The sequence below is a fragment of the Anas acuta genome, chromosome 2, assembly GCF_963932015.1.
Source record: "Anas acuta chromosome 2, bAnaAcu1.1, whole genome shotgun sequence".
NCBI lineage: Eukaryota > Metazoa > Chordata > Aves > Anseriformes > Anatidae > Anas > Anas acuta.
Window position 1 is genome coordinate 153,945,683 of NC_088980.1, and position 16,742 is coordinate 153,962,424.

Genomic DNA, 16,742 nt, shown 5'->3' on the forward strand with positions numbered 1-16,742 from the left:
ATATTCCAGAAGCATGTACCTAAAATTGTGTGTTGTTAATATGATTCAGTACTACTGCTTTCTGCATCTATCATCTCCTCCTTTTCTAGGAGACTGATCTGCTGGTCTTCCAAAAAAAGTTCCTTAATTCCCTCCACTTACTATGAACACAATTCTCTTTTTGCTTATTAATGAAATGACATCTCAAGTGCAACAGACTACACACAGCAGCTAAATTGTTTCTACACAAACAATCAGCAAAAATTTCTGTAATCTTACATGAACACGATTAAGAAAAATGAGCTGCAAGATTATCTTCTGCATTCTCATGAAAAAGTTCGTCATTTTTCTCAGAAGCTTTCCAATGAAAACATTAATAAGGTGGAGTTTGAGTTCATTAGCCTTTCCCTCTCACACTGGAGATACTGAAAACATGTGTTCGCTGCTGCTGTCGCAACCAAGTGAATTTTCAGCATCACAGGCTGTGGTTTTAATGAAGTCTAGTGTATTAAACAGCTCTATTTGTTTGGGACTTTTTCTTTGTTTTACACACTGAGGAGAATTCGCAGTAGCAAATATATAAAGCATACCAGTTGAAAGTGGGCCAGACAAAGTGTAATTCACAGAGACATAATTTGTTGTCCTGCTAGAAGGAGAGTGACGAAATGCATCCCTTACCATTGACAGTAATCTGTCCAGTGGTTTGAGGAACACCAACGAGAGTTACCGGATAGAGACCAGACTCTGCAGGTAGAGAAAGGGCTGCAGGAAGAGATTCAAATTCTACTCCTGTTGTCAGGAGACCCTGAAAAAAAAGTCATATTACACAGATAAATCCATTTATAATATACACTTCCAATCTCTTGCATTATATCATCCAAACATTTAGGGTTTATTCAGATTTGCTCATAGCAGTTGCTCTGGTTTAAAGTTCCAGTGACTTAAGTATGCTTCCAGTATTACTGCAACATTTGTCTTCAATAAAGAAATGAATGTGTTTCAGGATATTTCTGATAATATCACATGAAGTGATATTATCTGCAAGGTGTTTTGGTTTTTATCTACACTTAATTGCACCTGTACAGCACGCATTTTGGACAGTGAAAATCAAACGTCTCTAGCTTCCTTAGCTTTAATTAAAGTTCCTGTCCAGAAAAGATTTATCTATATGGAGGAAACAAATGAGTATTTACAGAAAATAAAGTCTAGTTTTGTTAGCTAACCTAGAAGTCTAAATTAGGAGTTGGAATAAGGCATTCACCTCTCTCAGTTGACCACCTATCAAGCCTAGGTGCCTGCAGCTAAACTGGGTGATGATGGAGAAATCTCTGAGCACCCTAAAGTTAAAACATGGGACAAAATATGAAGTGGAACCAAAAAAATAAATTATTTTATGTGCTAAGAACCACAGCATTACTTTCTTGAGTCAACTGATTGCTTCAAGTCAACTGATTGCACCAAGCTAGGTGCGTGTGTCGATCTGCTCGAGGGTAGGAAGGCTCTGCAGGAGGATCTGGATAGGCTGCACCGATGGGCTGAGGTCAACTGTATGAAGTTCAACAAGGCCAAGTGCCGGGTCCTGCACCTGGGGTGCAATAACCCCAAGCAGAACTACAGGCTGGGAGAGGAATGGTTGGAGAGCTGCCAGGCAGAGAAGGACCTGGGAGTGATGGTGGACAGTCGGCTGAATATGAGCCAGCAGTGTGCTCAGGTGGCCAAGAAGGCCAACGGCATCCTGGCTTGTATCAGAAACACTGTGACCAGCAGGGCTAGGGAGGTGATCGTCCCCCTGTACTCGGCTCTGGTGAGGCCGCACCTCGAGTACTGTGTTCAGTTTTGGGCCCCTCGCTACAAGAAGGACATCGAGGTGCTTGAGCGGGTCCAAAGAAGGGCGACGAAGCTGGTGAGGGGCCTGGAGAGCAAGTCCTATGAGGAGCGGCTGAGGGAGCTGGGCTTGTTCAGCCTAGAGAAGAGGAGGCTCAGGGGTGACCTTATTGCTCTGTATTAAGTACATTAAAGGAGGCTGTAGCGAGGTGGGGGTTGGCCTGTTCTCCCATGTGCCTGGTGACAGGACAAGGGGGAATGGGCTAAAGTTACGCCAGGGGAGTTTTAGGTTAGATGTTAGGAAGAATTTCTTTACTGAAAGGGTTGTTAGGCACTGGAACGGGCTGCCCAGGGAGGTGGTGGAGTCACCATCCCTGGAAGTCTTCAAAAGACGTTTAGATGTAGAGCTTAGGGATATGGTTTAGTGGGGACTGTTAGTGTTAGGTCAGAGGTTGGACTCGATGATCTTGAGGTCTCTTCCAACCTAGAAATTCTGTGATTCTGTGATTCTTTTAAGCTTGGTTAACAAGTTTAAGATGCTTGAGCACAGTATGCACTTAGAAGTAATATAAACATTGCTGTAGAACACGGGAGACTAAGTTAATGGCTGCTTCTATATATTTATTAATTAAAAGTGATGATACACAACTATCAATGCAGTAAGTACAACGGGATTAAACTTCAACTCCATTAAGATGCTTCACAGGAAGTCAAGAGTCTCTATAAGAGGTAGGTGCTAGTTTTGGAAAGACAGATGCGAAAACTTACACTTTCAGACAGAAAAACACAGAGACTGCAGACTACACAAGGAGGTGAAGAAGCAGCAATGGTACCTGCACAGTGCCAGAGCACTAGCCCTGCTTTCCTTTGCAAACATCTGATTGCCTGCTTTCTCCTTCAAGAGGTTTCTGAATGGGGTACCTCTGCAGTTCGCAGCTGCTGTAAAAGGCAGACCAGCACTCTTCTGTTTCTCATTCTCAACTGCTACTCATATAATAAGGAAAGGAAAATGGCACGACCTGGATTATCCAGGCAATGACTGAGTCTCAACCTGTTGCTTTAAGTCTTCGATGACCTGATTTGCCCGGGGACTAATCACCACCACCTCATCAACAAATTCCTGGGCAATAACTAAATAACTATTCACACATCGCCTGATGTACCCAAAAGCTTAAATCCTTCATTCCAGTGATTACTTCTTTGTAGACGACACATTGTTGAGACAAAGCTGATTTCAAACTAAGCTGTCTTTGTGGAAAGGTTTTTCAGAGACCTTTATCCTTCTCTAACACTGCACACAATATAATCATTTCACTTGAAATGCTGTAAGAAAATCCTGCTGAACCCTCATTTCTACTGAATTTTACTTTCCCCCTAGTTTCTCATACAGAATTCTGTTCTAAGAAGCAATCCCCACAAAAAAAAAAAAATCATAAATCAAATTCTGTCTCACTCTGCTTTCGCCAGCCGGTCTAGCAGAGCATCGATGCTTTGTGACTCCCACCTCATCAGCGTAGGAGTGGGCGCTGCTTTCCAAAAGGGTGCTTTTATGTAGCTAGGAACACAACCAGGCCTTGCTTGCAGTCCTTTCTGCTGCATTCTTTACACTATTTCACAATAAAGCTTATAAAATAATAGTTGCAATAAGCGGTCAATACAAATTAATTTTAGATATGATGCAAAGTACTTGATGGAAGGAATCCTTGCAGAGAGATCCGCACCCCAGAAGAGGGGTGAGCATTTACACTTTACACTAAGGCTCACTCTTCATCGTAATCCTTCTGCTTTTGCTTTGAGTGAGGCAAATCTTACAATACAAAGGTGACCCCCACACACTCCAGAACTCACCTTTGCAACATGTACAGAAGGCTTTCCGAAATTATTTCAGTCTCCAAAGCACCGAGCTATCACTTGGCCAAATATTCATATACACAGGAATCATTTAGGATTCGCCTCAACTAAATCCTGTCATCCAAGGACTGAAAATCCTAAAAAATCAACTATTAAAAAAACCCTCCAATGTCTTGTTTAGTATCAACCGTAGTAAATAAAACAGACAAGGCAGAGCCCCCTCACTATTCCCTAATCCATCTCCGTGCTCTGAGGCAGAGCCAACTCATCGAGGTGTCATTTTTGTCTAGGGTATTTTGGAATTTCCTTCAATGGGAGTTTCTAGGAGGGGATTAGGTGACAACACAGTGCTTCAGCAGCCTTCCCACTTCAGTCTTTCTCCTTATGATCACACTGAACTTACCTTGTAACGATTAATACATCAGCATTTTTCCATTCCTGGCTATGTCCCCAAATGCACATAAACTCTAAGAAACTACAACACCACTGCAAAACTATGGCCCAGTCCCTTTTCCAAAATACAGGAAGCTTCTCATTAAGACATGGTCCTAATTAGCCCAATTTTCACTGGGCCAAGGGGGAGAGGGAAGCTAATTGCCTTTCTGGCTCAGGCAAGGCGAAATTGAAACCATGGGGGGAAAAGGGGGAAAATTTTGACGTTATCCATATTGATCACAGGGTAACCGATAACGCAAAGTGCTCAGCACAATGTATTTTTCTTATAATGTATTACAAATGCATTCCCAATTTATTCTTTAGCAAAGGAAAATGAAGAGATCTTTAGAGAACAAATGCAATGGAAATGCCAAAGCATCTGCACTAAGCAAAACTATTCCAGGGCTAAAAAATTAAGAGCCTCAAGTCCATTAACACATGAAGGAGAAAACATCGTTAATCCAATTCTCTCATTCTGAGAGTTTTACTCTCCAGTGAAACTTCAAGCTTTTAAAAATAGACATCAAGAAAGCATAAAAGCTCATCGAATGGAAAAAAAAAAACAATACAATATAAAGCTCAACAAGTCTTCGGTGTTCCAGGCATGAATGGAAATCAAGATAATTATTCTGAAAACTTGACCCACACAAATAAATTTTACGTGACACTGACGTATCTACAATGTCTGAAAGACACTTCCAGTTCTGCTACGTGCTGGATTCAGCAATATTTGCCCAACATTGCCCTCTGGTGCCTAAAAAAAATTAATTTAATGGAGACAATGAAAGCAAGGCTGAAGTGCTGTTATATCCTTTACCTAAAGGTATCTGATGTGGAGAAAGAAGAAAAGGAAAAGAAAAAGGAGGCAAGTGTCAGATTTCTTTTTCTCCAGAGTCTTGTACTTTATCTCAGTAATAATATTTAGTAATCACTGCTGTTTTTGACCAAATTGAAAAACTGTATCTGTATGCAAGGCTTCCTCCAGGGAATATACGAATCAGAAGCAAAAAGATTTTTATTTCCTTGTATTCCTATAAAACTATCTAAATTGTCTTAGAGAGGATATATGCACGCTATTACTACAGCCTGCCTTTCAATCACTTCCAAACCAGATTTAGTTTCAAAGAAACAGAACAACTTGTATGCAAATGGTAGCTTTTGGGGATGCTGTTAAAACAACATGAGTATCTAAGTGCCTTTTTAGGCTTTACTTACCAATCCTGATATGCAATCGCTGTTTTTTCCCCCCAAGTACCACTGCCAAAGTTCGTTTTCTCACTGAACATACTTTATACAACGCTGTCAAATACTTCACATGAAAATTACAAATATTTATTGAAAAGGAAGTTTCTCCCAGTATTTCCAGCGAGACTGTTTTAAGCAGACCTCGAAATTTTCAACCACAACCATTTTTACCCTTCTTCCACCAACCTTTTCTGTGTATTTTCTTGTCCAGGACAGCTTCAATGACATGTAGCCCATCAGTAAGTAAATATTCTCTCAAGAGTACATAGATATGAACTCTCTAAAGAGCAGTTCATGGAAATATTTTGAATGATCATAAGCTAAATTCAGGGACAGGTTGTACAAAAAGATTTATCAAAATTTTAGATGTTATTTTTAAATATCAACATAAAAAGTGCTCTTGGCTAACAGCATAGTTTTGAAGTTTACAAAATAAAAAGCAGCAGCTATTCTCAAACTATCATTAATCAAAATACTTCAATTGTCTTCAAATGCTCCAAACAGAATGAGACCTATAGAAAAAAGATTTTCTTTTGGGGTTATGAGCTTTAAATACTCTAAATTACATTAACCCTATGTGTTGTGCCAGTATTTTTCAGTTTGTCAATGCTGCCTTACTGCAATACAGCTTCCACTGCTCTGTATATATCAATGGTGGTTGTAAGAAGGCTCCATTTTCTACAGAAAGTACGTAAAAAGATGCTTTCACTGAATAAATAACACTCCCACAACGATTCTCAGCCTGTGAAGACAGCTCATTTGTTTTTGAAATGAAACTTGAGAAACAAAGAGGAAAAAGTAGTTAAAATCTTATAGGACTTAAAACACTTCGCACTGCTTTAAACATTTTTTTTCCAAGATACAAAGTAAATACACCGGAGATTTCCCAGCTTGGTTTTGTGGGTTTTTATTTGAAGGTCTGAAATCCAAAGGTCATTTTTTTCCTGGATAGAAAAAGGGCTTGGTAACTGTACGAGAGATAAAGGTGACCATTCAGGTACCTGAACAAGTCTAAACAGAAATTGATATTCCTGGAAAAAAGTGAAGTGCTGTATGTACTTATGTAGAGCTGAACGTCAAATCTACTCTTGACTTGGGTTAGACCACAAGGACAGCAAAAAATATTCTGCCTGATCTGCTGCAGACACAGAAAATTAGGCTCATTTTTGCCTCTCCCTCACTATGCTGATTGAACGTACCTGGTAAGTATTACGGAAACAATGCCTCTGATCTCTCCTGCTTTGCTTTATTGACCAAAATATGCAGTTGTTGGACCTAACCACCTCGACAGTCCATGCTTAAACATTTTAATTTGTCATTTTGCAAACACTACTGCACCTTTCATTGGATTGGCCTTCCTGCTATATGGACCAAAAGAAGACCAGGATATAGAAGACAGGAAAGTTTTAAAAAATGGGACACACATGAAAAATATGAAAAAGAGGTATCTAAATAGATTCCCAAATCATGAATATGCATGTCAAGGAATAAACAGCAAGAACAAGGAAGATGGGCAAAGAGTTTTGAAGAAAAACAACAACAAAAATAAACTGTTCCAACTTTGTAGGGCTTCTCATCTGAATAATACTGATCAAAGTCATGCCTCCACAGTCTCATAAAACTAAATATATTTTACATTAATGCTTCAAATAATGAAAAAAGCTAGAGAGCCTTTCAGTAGGGAATCATGCTCCTTAACAACTTGTGCTGTATCTCAATACTAAGTTGTTTGCCTGATGTCACAACGAAAAGTATCCTGATAGAAGTTTGGATCAACACTTCCATGGTTTATTTAACATGCAGCAAGTAAGCTAAAAGAACAAAATAAACTAAACTGAAAGCTGACAGAAAGGGAAAATTAGAAAAAAGGAGTGAGACGATGGATTTCAAGGCTGTTTTCTTTTGATGGTGAGCCATGATAAAGGGAAAGAGCAAAGGAAACCATGTGATGGAGAACTCAAAGGACTGCCAGGCATTGGAAACAAGGTTGAGTGAGCAGTCATACTGCACAGGTAAGGTGCTGAGTCCGAAGGAAAAAAGCTGTGGGACAGACGAGCTAAAACTGACATTAAATGACAGAAGTGCAAATGACACTCACTATGCAAATGATTCTGAGGTTAAATAATGTGAAAGAACGTGACACGAAAAAAAGACAAAAAGGAGGCATGAGGCATAAGTAGACATTAATAATAAAACAAATCACTAATAATAAAATAAAATACTTTAAAATATTAAACACCCTGAATTATTAAAATAAAAACAAAAGATTTCGTTCTTGTGATAAAGTAAGAATTATTCCCACACTCTAGAGAACCCACAGATGAGATCAGAGAATCAGAGCAAGTTAGGCTGGAAGGAGATGCTGGAGGTCCTCGTGTCCAACCCACTGCTCAAAACAGTGCCAGCTTTCATGTCCGTGCAGATTTTTCACTCTCCTGTCCACTCAAATTTAGGAGATGGAGATCCCACGGTCCCTCCCCGGTGAGATGACATCAGAGCAAAGCAGAATATCTCAAAGCACTCTATTTATAGATCACTGACTACAGAATTACGTTAGTCGTCTCTATTAAACGTCCAGTCTGCTTGCCTCCTTCCTCTCATCCTTACCAATAAAACCGAAATTCAGTATTAGTTCAAAACACAGCTATCATCCTAACAGGAAAAAGGGAGGAGTCGTGCTACTACAATTAATTTGTAGTATCCTTCCTACAATTAATTTGTAGTAATCCAGTGAATGGATGGAGCGTACACCCTTATGAATAACTAATCCAAGTTCTTAAGGGTATGCAACCACTCACAGGAAATTTCCTCATTAAAAAATTATCTCCCCCAAATTGAAATATATAATTACATCATTACTTCCACGATACAAATTAGACTATAAATCAAAATGCTCTTAAACTGATTTCCACAGAGTCCTTTGTGATGCACAGCTTTACAGTTACTTCATATACGTTAATATATTAAGTAACCTCTAAGTAGACCTGTTAATAATAATAATAATAATAATAATAATAAAGAGCAAATAAATATACCCTAACTCACTTAGCCCAACAGAACAGTGGGCTCTGTGAGACAGGATTTATTTTTAAAGCAATCGTAAAGATTGGAGAAAAGGTGGAAATATTTAACGTAAAGGCTAACACTGCATTAGGACTGGCTGGAGATTAATCTGGTTTAGCAGTTAAAGGAGTCTTAACCTTTCAATGGTTAACAACGAAAAAACTCCTGTTAATTGGCATTAAGGGGGGGAAAATGATCACTTTGTTTCAGTGTCCACTGGAAGCAGTCCACAAAAGCAGTATTACGCAGTTGCACGAAGCAGCAGAGAGCTTGGACTCGAACCTTCCAACCTTAAATGCTACTCTGGTATTCTTGCCTTTTTTTGTATGTCCTCCCTTCTGATCCCTTTAGCTTCCGGTGCTTTCAAATAACATCTGTCCCTGGGAAGAGCAGATCCATAAGCTGAAGCTTCTATTAACAAATCAAAGCTTCCCAGAACTAGTTAACTTAATTCCTCATTTTTTTAAAATTTCGATCAAGGTGGGAATTTGAAAAGCTAGGATAAATGTATTTTTTTTTAAATAACAGGAGGAAGAATACACTGATTTTAAGGTTTCAGGATATGATTATTACTTGAAAACCAGTACATTCTTCAGCACGAGTTAAAGGCAATGCAGAGAGACACAGAATTAATTTACAGATCAGTAACAGTAAAGCATTTACACACTCCAAGTGGCAGAGATTTTCATTTCAATACCTCATCATCACAGCAAAACTTGGTAAAACTGACACGACTGCACTGTTAAACTGAGGTTGGACTGACTTAACCAGGTTTTAAACTACTTGATTACTAGAAAACCATATTTCTGACTTCAGAAAGAGCTGAGAAAAAAAATAATAAAAAGCAGAAAGATACATACCATGTTTTCTACTCGGAGCTCAAAAGGCATAGGGTTGTACACCATCAACTGAACTTCACATACATCTCCCTGGACCCACTGGAAGTCTATGAGAAAGGATTACAGAATTAAAGCAGGAATTGCCTAATCATAGTGGTACAAAAATTAGCATCAGCTGAGCTGTCAGGTTGTTATATTGGCTTTATGTTCTAAATTAACATCTCTCTGTAAGCTGCACAGCCCCAGTCCCGTTCAAGTGCACCGAGGGACACAAGCCATAAATCAGAGGCAAAGCAACGGGTTAAAGGACCGGAAGCGGTCGTTAATACACTCATTATATTAATAATAGTAGTGCTCCAGAGCCCCTGCGTGCCAACATTGCATCGACAAAATTAACTCAGGCATCAGTTCAAAATAGTACTTAAAGATATCCCAGATGTTGGCCACTTGAAAGCTTCAACACTCCCGTGGTTGGAGGCAGGTACAAGGCACACAGCACCGCGCATCATCAAGACTTGGTTAAAAAGCAACCAGATCGGGAATAAACACCACGGGAAAAAGGATGTTAACAATAATGGGAGCAAATCTTCATCTACATAAAACTGAAGATATATAATAACTCAATAAGAATAAATAAAAGATGATTAAGAAGAAATTAGAGAATCATAAAATCACAGAATGGGTTGGGTTGGGTTGGAAGGGACCTTGAAGATCATCTAATTCCAGCCCCCTGTCATGGGCAGGGACACCTCCCACCAGCCCAGGTTGCCCAAAGCCCCATCCAGCCTGGCCTTGAGCACCTCCAGGGATGGGGAAAGCATCTGCTCACCAGCAAGATGATTTCCTTTAAGGACAGGTTGGACGTGGTGCTTAGGGACATGGTTTAGTGAGTGACATTGGTGGTAGGGGGATGGTTGGACCCGATGATCTTGGAGGGCTTTTCCAACCCGAATGACTCTAGGATCCTAAGATGCCATCTCCACTTCCTTCTCCTAATTCCCTACGGCAGTTTGGGAAATGCTGTAGGAGGGGAAGATATTGTGAGGATCCGTCGATACCGATGTTTATTCATTTATTTTTTGAGGTTCACAAAAGGGAGATATAAGCAATAACACCAATTATTAAGTGACTTCTGGAAATATTTAGGAAGGACACGACCAGTAAACAGGCCAAGAAATAAGCTGCACTTTCAGTTTATATCTCACTGCAGACAACAGAGGTTGAGCTTTACAGCCATCTCACCCTGCCAAGTGTAACATTTGGGGAAGTTTTATTTTGTTTAAGGAGGTGAGAAATTTAACAAAGTGAGGACAGCAGCACAGATACAATTTCTGAGGAGCTTCTCAATGAAGAAAGATTATTTTACAGCACCATTTAGTACTTTTTTCAGCCCACATGCTTCCGTCTACCTTCCAAATTTCTCACAGTACCCACGTGCAGCCCTCACCAACAAATATTCATTAAACAGATTAAATAAATCATGCCATAACCTAATCTATAACACACACTGATTACCTTTTAACTACTCTACTCAGTGATTTTAACACAATCTCAACACTTTTTTACCAGGATATTAGAGAAAGTTCTGTAAAAAGACGGGATTATTAAGACTGTAATTCACAATTAAAACCATCTGTACTCTAATTGCACATTCACAATCACTATCTGATTACATTTTGCAAGCAGCATTAGATAGCTCGAGGGACACATACTTAATGCAAATGTCTAACTCCAATTAATGCTACTGGAAATTAAAAACATACATCCCGAGATATTAACAGGTTATATTACTACGAAACCTGCAAAGTAAAACAGTCGATTAAAACCAAATGTTCAAAAGCACAATTGTATGGAATGTTTTGTACATTTTTTTTTTAATCAGCTTCCTTATGAGCATCCAAAATTTTATGCATTTTGCAGTCCCCAAAGGAACTCTTCCAAAGAGCACAGAGCTGCAGAGATGTTTGAGCACTGACCCCCCGTTATGGTTAACGGTCACCAGAAGAAGGCACTTCAGTCCTCAAAGTTGGATCAGTTCTGGATTTGAGCTACCATGGGATGAGAATGCCTTTTTTGACATGCATTTAATGAAAACACATTGAAAAGTGATCCTAAAAAAGGTCAGTTACTGAAAAAAATACACATACATATGTTGGAAACTCATTATTTCATCTTTCTAAGTTCTACTCAAAACTAACAAACCTGTTAATTTGTCCGACGTTTTAATCTCTCCCTGCTTTCAAAGGGAAAGGATCCTAGGCTCATTTCTTGTTTTTTGCAGGTTTGACCCCTCAAATATTCTGTGAGCTACCTCCCTACACAAGCGTTGATGATTATTTTCAGGCAAACAAATGGGACACATTGTGGGATCTCGTTCCTGCAGAAAAACCCCGCTGGTCACCAGCAGCACCAAAAAGGTGCTCCCACCAGCGACCTCAGGTTTGCTTTCCAGAAGATCTTCCTTAAAAAACACCAGGACAACACTACAGAATTGCTTCCCTAGGGGAAAAGCTGTTGAAAGGACAGGTAAAACCCAGCAAGATGGTTCAGAGCAGTATTTAACCCACCTTTTCTACTGGAGCTGTTACAGTACAAGCAGTGCCATTTAGAATATCAGCACTCCACAACAAAAATCACTTTATGTCATAAATCTTGAGGTTTATTTCTCGCGACTAGCGTAGTATCAAAGCAACTCAACCAGAACGTAATAATCCAATTTCGTGTTTCCAATCAGAAAAGCTTATCAGGCTGAAAGCTCAGAAGCCAAAAAACATTTCCTTAAGACTTTTCAAAAGGGCTTTGTTTCCCTTTGGTTTGTCAGCACCACTTGATTTCCTTTGCTGTAACAATGAGTTACCCAGAATATGGCTTACATATTTCCATAACAGCAAACAGTTCATTTGCTATTGTCGTTGTTTGTAATTAAAGCAGATTAAAGACACGTCTTTAAATATTTTAATTATTTTCGAAGTTTATTAAATTCCTCTGCTTCTTACAAAGAAGTATCTGCTTTTGTTCTCTGTAGTCTTTTGTTTGTAGAACCAAACGTTAGAGGCTTTTACAAGTGAAAGCACTGCATATGTACTTCAAAAGACAAAAGCTTCACAGGCTCACAAGCAGTTCAGACATCTCCTAATGCTAAATAAAAAACTAAAAGGAGAAACTACTTTGTATAATGCAACACTCCTATGGTACCCACTGCACATGAACAAAGCAACCGCCGCTGCTACCAAAAACTGGAGGCTCTGTTTTGCATCCATCCAGGAACAAGAACACTACATAAAGCACCTGTTTGACAGGATTAGCAATAAGATGTTATTTAAATGAAAAAGAAAAAAAAAGTGGTATACTTATGAGATTGAATGTTGAAAATTTAAATCCCAATCTATTTTTTATCAAATTAAGAGAAATACAAACTGTTTTCCAAAAAAAATAGCGTAAGATACACCTTCTGATCTACATTTTTAAGAATTTCTTATCCTTTATTGGCAATTTTTTGAAATCAAAGTAGTACTGTGATTGCACAGTACTGAAAAGAATATCATAATGAGCCAAAATTAAGAAAAACACCCATCTGCACATTTCTGTATTCAGGTTTTCACAATCAGTTCTATTCCAAAGTCACACGAGTCTCTCCTCTGCTGACACTAATGCCCGTGTTAAAAATTATCATGCATTTGTGATATGCACAAAAGCAACAAAAAGGACTACCAATATTTGTAACTTAATCCAGGATTTGAAACAAGCCTTTTAATCTATTTCCAGTGACACAATTAGTGCGCTGAAGAGTTTGTTTATAATAAATTAAATAATCCTCTGGCAGAAAATGACTAATCAGCTAATCATTCTGTGTTTAAGTTAAATCAAACTAGGATATGAACTAGACGCTCTCTTTTTCTTCTGAAAGAAAAAAGCTGAAAACCAATTTTAAAATCCCAATTATCAATTAAAGTAACAATTTATTAACCAAAAATAAAAATTACAGGGGTGATGAACTACCACTGTCAAGCTGATTTGCATTTTTTGTCCCCAAAACTGCAGCTTATTCATCCGAATGTCTTTGTGTTCGATGCCCTTATCAGAAAAGAGAAAAATCCAACTCTGCAGCTAGCTCATGGCAGCACACACAACTGGCCAAGCTGCCTACTGCCTCCGGAACATGTTAGAACTAGGTTTTGTATGAATTCTCCTTTGTTTTAGCAGAAAACAACTAGTTCCCTCCTCTGAAAATGAATTTGATCCCCTATGTGACTCGATCCTCACTTTGAATTAGGTTGAACAGTCCCAAAGGTTCAAAATCACTGGGGAGAACAACGCTTTGCTCCTTCAGCACAACAGGCTAAAAAAACTGATTAAATCAAATAAAAATTCAGGTTTGCTTTCCTTGACCAAGAAAGAATTTCTGATTTACTAAAACAATGAGAAATCCTGGGAAATATTCTTATCCTTACCTATTTTCTTAGTTCGTTCTTCCCCGCGATTGTGAGCGATAATTGGAGAGTATATGAAGGGGCTCTTGGTTGACACGTTCTGACCCAGCAGACTTTTCATTTTGTGAGGTCGGAGACTGGTGGGGAGGTTCAAGAGCTTCACAGATCTGTTGAGTAAAAATAGTTTTTATAGAAGGTTGTATTAAAAGTGAGCTGATATTAAGTGACTTACTCAGTAAATACTGATTAAAGTACCTGAAATGGAAAACATGAGGTAAACAGCTACAATACAAAAGGAAAGTAACACCAGTCCCAGAAAACTAAAGGGAAGGCCTCAGAAAGGTATCAGAACACCAAAACCATCTTGATGGCAGATACACCACAACTCCGGTGCAGAAAGCAATCAAATATTTACCTTAAACCCAAGGCAAAAGCCAAACAAAATTTCAGTGGACAATGTAATGCAAATAAAGGACTTCTCAAGGTGAATAAAACAAGTTTTCAAACAGCTGGAGTGAAGAGTTGCATCTGGAAGGAAGGAAATCTGACAGGAATTGGAGTGGCCTTGTTGCAGGCCCATAAAGCAATCAAAGATAGACAAGAAGGGGATGATTTATTAGACCATCTCTCTGCTAGACCAAAATCCCTGTGATACTAAGAGAGAAAACCACTGGCCCTCCACTGCTGGTGGGAAATTACAGACTAAATATCAGAAATATGAACAAGTGAGATGTTAGTGGATATTCAGCAAAAGTAACAGCAGGAAGAGAGCCCAGACAAAACCCTAGGAGACCAGAAATCAGTTGAGGAGTCACACAGAGGAATCCTAGAAAACCCCAACCTGTTCAAAGACAAGCTCCCCTCTTCCCTCCTTTCCCCCATTCACCTGTCACAGTAAAATTTATCTCACTGGACTGCTTTGATAATGCCATAATAAACCCAAGAGGCTATGAATGTTGCAGTATGTGATTAAATTCTTGTGTTTTTTTAAGTTTTTCAAGTACAACGGCTAGCACTGGAGGATTACAAAAGAAATTTGCCATCCTCAGCTGTACAGGTCACAGAAACAAAATCAAATGTCTTTATTTTGAAAAGCACATTCTTTTTTACATGTTAAAATGATTTTGTAACATTTACACAAGATAACTGAAGTCGCTCACCACAGTCACAGAATTACACTACATTTCAGAACAATAACCTAATACTGAGGAGTCCTCGGCATGTCTGGGAGCTGAGCACAATAAAGGGCGGTTCTGTCAACCAACATCGCCACTAATAAAAAGTCCATGCATACAAGGAAGCAATTTGCTTTTAAAATAACCCAAATCATCCCAGATGATGTGCTATTGCTAAAAATGATGAAGGTCTAAGAGGAATATCACAAGACGAGTTATCTCTGATATCGAACAGCTAATAAGAAGTTACTGGAGAACACCCAAAGTAGTTTGGATCAAGAAGTGTAACACACATTATCAGCTGGGAACACTTCGGGTCAGCATCATACCAACAGTCTTTGGGAATAAAGAGAAACTATCACAGATCGCTCCTCGAAGCAAGCACAATACCTCTTGGATTGGGTTTTAATTCAATTTAGAATGCAATTTAAAGCAAAACGTGTGAATGACACTTTGTTGAGGAAATGAAAAATACATTTGGATTTTATTGTCCGTGTAGAAATGCTTTGTCTCACCCACCACTCTTCCATAAATACCGTTGGGTAAGCTTTTTTATCTCACTGCAGAGCAGGGGAAGCAATGTGCTTCAGCCACCTGTTGAAGAACTCACGGGTCACACACTGAATACAGCAACTTCTTTAATTCCTTTGGGTGAAAAGCTTGAATAAAATACATTTCCTAGCCTTGGGCCCAGCCCTAATGAATTCAGATGGGTGACAATTGGGAATTACAAAAAATTGCAACGCCCACCCAGAAGAACAAAATCTTTTCTTTGGAAAAAAGCCATATTAATTGAAAACAAACTTGCTCAGAGGGGAAATGAAAATACTTTTAAAACCACTCTACATAAGTAAACAGTGCATCTATTGGAATAGGAACACATCTATTAGAATAGAAAGACATTAAATTCTCCTATTTTGCATTTGAAAAAATCCTAGATGATGATTTCATAGTATGCTACAATGGAAATCTTCCCATCCTGCGTGCTCTTAATTTCTGGAGCTTCATCAAAACAATTAAAAATGCAAAAAAAGCTTTCTATATTGCACTACAACATTTGAAATGTTAAAAAAAAATCCAAAGGTTACAAGACAATATATAACAATATTAACACGTTTAAAGTCTGTCAATAGTAGACTGAGTTTCTAGTTAAACGATGTGGTAGAAAAAACAGAAATGAATCTGCCTATATGGAGTATCAGGAGTAAATACTTAAATAAGGGACAGCTCTAGGCTTTAAATGCTAACTAACATGAATAATGAGCTATGAAGACTTTTCCAAGCCAAATCTCTTCAATTCCTTTATAGGTGTGGGGGGGAAAAAGGTAAGAGTGCTATTATGTTCTGACCAAGGCATTTCAATGCTTGACAGTACTTTGATTAAGAAATCTGCATCCGAAATAAGCACCGCATATTGAATGGATTAGAAACTAATAGGCTACAAAACGCCAACAGTAAGTAGACCTCAGCACCAGTAGAAGTTTGTTTCTAGAGGGCTCTAGCGTAGATTGAATCATAAGCTTGGGTTATTCAACCATGGCCAAAACCCCATTGCCACACATTTATCATTTGTCTCTCGAAAATTAGCAGGATTGAACTCAAAGAGTGCTGCAGTCCTGCACTGAGCTGTTTTCCAACAAGCTGGACAGCTGTAAAATACATGAGCTCTGCTGCGTAGATGTAACTGGAGGCTTTTATATGTAAATGCAACTAAATAGTTTGTCAGCTAACGGATTTTTATCACTACAGCTTTTATAGGATTTCCAAAAGAGAAGAAGAAGGGGCAGGGGAAGAGGAGAGTGATCAGCAATTCCCTGTTAAGCAGCCCTGCTGTTTGTCTCCTCAGTTCTGCCCCGTGGCAGGAACTATTTTCAGCAGCTCTCCAACGGCAGCCAGGTCAG

General features: G+C 38.8%; 1 protein-coding gene across 5 annotated transcripts in view; it reads right to left on the bottom strand.

Annotated features, from left to right (window-relative positions):
* TRAPPC9 (trafficking protein particle complex subunit 9) overlaps positions 1-16,742 on the bottom strand; it is a 479,897-nt gene that overhangs the window by 421,892 nt on the left and 41,263 nt on the right. For all 5 annotated transcript variants that reach the window (XM_068672718.1, XM_068672714.1, XM_068672715.1 and 2 more), the window contains 3 exons: positions 13,688-13,833; positions 9,258-9,343; positions 658-784 (listed from right to left, as the gene is read on the bottom strand). In XM_068672718.1, coding sequence (XP_068528819.1) covers positions 658-784; positions 9,258-9,343; positions 13,688-13,833 — 359 coding nt within the window. The remainder of the gene's footprint in view (positions 1-657; positions 785-9,257; positions 9,344-13,687; positions 13,834-16,742) is intronic.